Source organism: Lepidochelys kempii, chromosome 2 (genome assembly GCF_965140265.1).
Source record: "Lepidochelys kempii isolate rLepKem1 chromosome 2, rLepKem1.hap2, whole genome shotgun sequence".
NCBI classification, from domain to species: domain Eukaryota; kingdom Metazoa; phylum Chordata; order Testudines; family Cheloniidae; genus Lepidochelys; species Lepidochelys kempii.
In genome coordinates, this window is record NC_133257.1 from 187,171,825 (window position 1) to 187,175,726 (window position 3,902).

The 3,902-nt window shown below is 37.4% G+C and overlaps 1 protein-coding gene across 1 annotated transcript; it reads left to right on the forward strand.

Annotated features, from left to right (window-relative positions):
- Positions 1-2,392: 2,392 nt before the first annotated feature.
- Positions 2,393-3,447, forward strand: CCR8 (C-C motif chemokine receptor 8). Its single transcript, XM_073329658.1, is given in 2 exon segments — positions 2,393-2,515; positions 2,518-3,447. Coding segments are annotated over 2 exon segments (1,053 nt in total).
- Positions 3,448-3,902: the final 455 nt, after the last annotated feature.

Here is a 3,902-nt window from a genome sequence, read left to right on the forward strand (position 1 = left end):
AAATCCACTCAGTCCTACTTCAGCCAATCACTCAGCCAAACAAACTTGGTTACAATTTGCAGGAGATAATGCTGCCTGCTTCTCGTTTACTGTGTCACCTGAAAGTGAGAAACAGGTGTTCACATGGCACTGTTGTAGCTGCTGTTGCAAGATATATATGTGCCAGATGTGTTAAAGATTCATATGTCCCTTCATCTTCAACCACCATTCCACAGGACATGCATCCATGCTGATGATGGGTTCTGCTCGATAATGATCCAAAGCAGTGCGGACTGATGCATGTTCGTTTTCCTCATCTAGGTCAGATGCCACCAGCAAAAGATTGATTTTCTGTTTTGGTGGTCAGATTCTGTAGTTTCCTTATCTGAAAGTTGCTCTTTTAAGACTTCTGAAAGCATGTTCCACTACTCATCCCTCTTAGATTTTGGAAGGCACTTCTAATTCTTAAACCTTGGGTCGAGTGCTCTAGCTATTTTTAGAAATCTCACATTGGTATCTTCTTTGTGTTTTGTCAAATCTGCTGTGAAAGCGTTCTTAAAATGAACATGTGCTGGGTCATCACCTGAGACTGCTATAACATGAAATACATGGCTGAATGCAGGTAAAACAGAGCCGAAGACAACGAGTTCAGTCATAAATTTAATTAAGGCATTATATTTTAATGAGCATCATCAGCATGGAAACATATCCTCTGGAATGGTGGCTGAAGCATGAAGGGGCATATGAATGTTTAGCATATCTGTTTAGCATACATAAATACCTAGCAACGCCCGTGACAAAAATGCCATGCGAATACCTGTTCTCACTTTCAGGTGACATTGTAAATAAGAAACAGACAGCAGCATCTCCTGTAAATGTAAACAAACTTGTTTGTCTTAGCGATTGGCTGAACAAGAACTAGGACTGAGTGCACTTCTAGGCTCTAAAGTTTTACATTATTTTCTTTTTGAAAGCAGTTATGTAACAAAAAAATCTACATTTGTAAGTTGCACTTTCATGATAAAGAGATTGCACTAGAGTACTTGTATGAGGTGAATTGAAAAATACTATTTCTTTTGTTTATCATTTTTACAATTCAAATATTTGTAATAAAAAGAATAATATAAAGTGAGCACTGTACACTTTGTATTCTGTGTTGTAATAGAAATCAATATATTTGAAAATGTAGAAAAATATCCAAAAAATATTTAATACATTTCAATTGGTATTCTATTGTTTAACAGTGCGATTAATCACGATTAATTTCTTTTAGTTAATCGCATGAGATAACTGTGATTAATTGACAGCCCTACTAATTTAATCATGTAAAAAAGTTCTACCAATCCCAAAGGATCGGACACATTGCCTCCCAGGTTAATGAATATTCCAGATCTTACCCAAAAACATGCTTACAACTAATTCTTATTAACTAAAATAAAATTTATTTAAAATGAAAAGAGAGTTTGGTTAAAAGATCAATATACATGAAGTTCAGAGTCATAGCAGAGATGGTAAGCTTTATAGTAGCAAAGCATTCTTTTAGATTTTAGTCCACAGGTTATAGTCCAATGTCCAATATTATATTCAGGGCGGACCAGTCAGAACTGGGATCTCAATCTTGTGGCTTAAGCTTCCCCTGCATTGAAGCATCAAGCAGATCTGAGATGACAGCATCAAGACTCAAGAGTCTTTTTATACAGTGTTCTAGCATCCATTTGGCCATACAGTCCTGGGCAAACAATAGGCTTTTGATGTAACCTTCTGCTTCCTAAACACCACCAGTAATTAGTTACACGAATTAACATAGGGCAATTTATTCATTTAGACAGTCTATCACAAACTTCAGAGACATATAGACAATGACATTACTTCACCCAAGATTCATCTAAATGTTCATATTCCCTTTTGATCTCTGAATCCATAGCTATAGTGACAGACAGGAACTGTCCGTTTACATGGCTAACATTTATGAGTACACATATACAATTAGTATCACGCCTAACTTTAACAAGATAGGTTTGCATTGCAAAGTTCTAGCCTATCTAGCATCGAATGGCCTTAATTATCATTTCTAACATGTCTCTACAGGCTGATTAGCCTGCAGGATGCTTAACCCTTTCCGGCCATGTGTTACACTCTTTATAAGATTTGTTGCAGGTATATAACCATGGTAGAAATAATGATTTGCATGATTATATTTCAATTAGATAACGTCACAGAGCAAAGTGTTCTTTTATCTGAACAGGCTAGCCTGTCCTCAGAACCAAATTCTACCCCTTTACAGCCTGTGCAGCCCTGTTGACTTCAGTGGGGTTGTGTGGGGTATCAGGGCAGAATTGTGCCTATATACTAACTAAAAAATAGGATTGTTAGATCATATTAAATTCTGTGTTCTTAAATAGGTCACCTCATGATGAATTATTCAACTGAGTCAAATCTTCTCTCCACTTTTTATGATGATTATTATCCTGAGTTGGGCTCCGTCTGCAGCACACAGAATATCAAGATCTTTGGATCAGTATTATTTTTCCATTTCTTTACTGTGTGGTGTTCGTGTTCGGCCTGGTGGGAAACAGCTTGGTCATTTTCGTTCTGATAGTTTGCAAGAAACTGATGTGTATGACTGATGTGTATTTGCTGAACCTTGCCATCTGTGACCTGCTTTTTGTTTTATCCCTCCCCTTCCTGTCTCATTATGCTTCAGACCAATGGACTTTTGGAAATGCAATGTGTAAAACAATATGTGGAGTTTACTACATTGGCTTCTACAGCAGCATATTCTTCATAACCCTCATGAGCGTAGACAGGTACTTAGCTATCGTCCATGCTGTGTATGCTCGGAGAGTTCGAACAACCATGCTCAGCATTGTTATAAGCCTTGCCGTTTGGTCAGTGGCCATTTTAGCTTCAATACCAAATATTTTCTTTATCCAAGAACTGAATGAAGATGGCATTATGAAGTGTGCTCCTTATTACCAGGATAATAGGGCTGCTTGGAAACTTGTAACCAATTCTAAAGTCAATGTTTTGGGTCTCTTGATCCCACTTGGCATTCTCATTTTCTGCTACTCCCACATCTTGAAAAATCTGCAGAGATGCATGAACCGAAACAAGTATAAAGCAATGAAGCTGGTTTTCGTTGTTGTGGTTGTGTTTTTCCTCTTCTGGGCACCCTTCAACATTGCACTTTTTCTAGACTCTTTGCGAAGCCTGCACATCATAGATGACTGCGAGACAAGCAAAAGCCTAGACCTGGCCCTGCAGGTGACTGAAACCATCTCCTTCATCCACTGCTGCCTGAACCCAGTGATCTATGCTTTTGTGGGTGAAAAGTTCAAGAAATACCTTCAGGAAATACTCAGAAAGCATGCAAGATTCTTATTGATTTGCAAAGACCACAATGTCTTTCAGAGTCACTATAGTACCTCTTTCATGCGCACCCAGTCCTCACATTCTTCTGTCATGTAAAATAGAATGGGGCAAACACAACCATTCAAGCATGTATTTGGTGTGTTATAAGTATCAGTGACTTTGAAAGCAAATACTCCAGGCAGCTCAGTAAATACATAAAAAGCTATAAAGTATAACAGCTCAGACAATGTTATAATTTTAGTGTCCTTAAATATATCAATTTTAGCTTCATATATATAATATGCTACCTTACAAGGAGAACCAGGCTGTTATCAATATTATTATTTTTAATCCTAACCCTCACTCAAGTGCTCAGGGACCTATGGACATGTATAAGACATGTAACTATCAACTTAATTTCTGAGCTTGGTTTTGTAATATAATTCCAATTATCCAAATTCCCTTTATCCAAAAATCCTAATTACCCAAATCTACAGTGTGTCCATCTTGTAGCCTTATGTTAGTTCATCACACACACAACTTCTCAATTAGCCTCTTTGCATCTGTAAGCT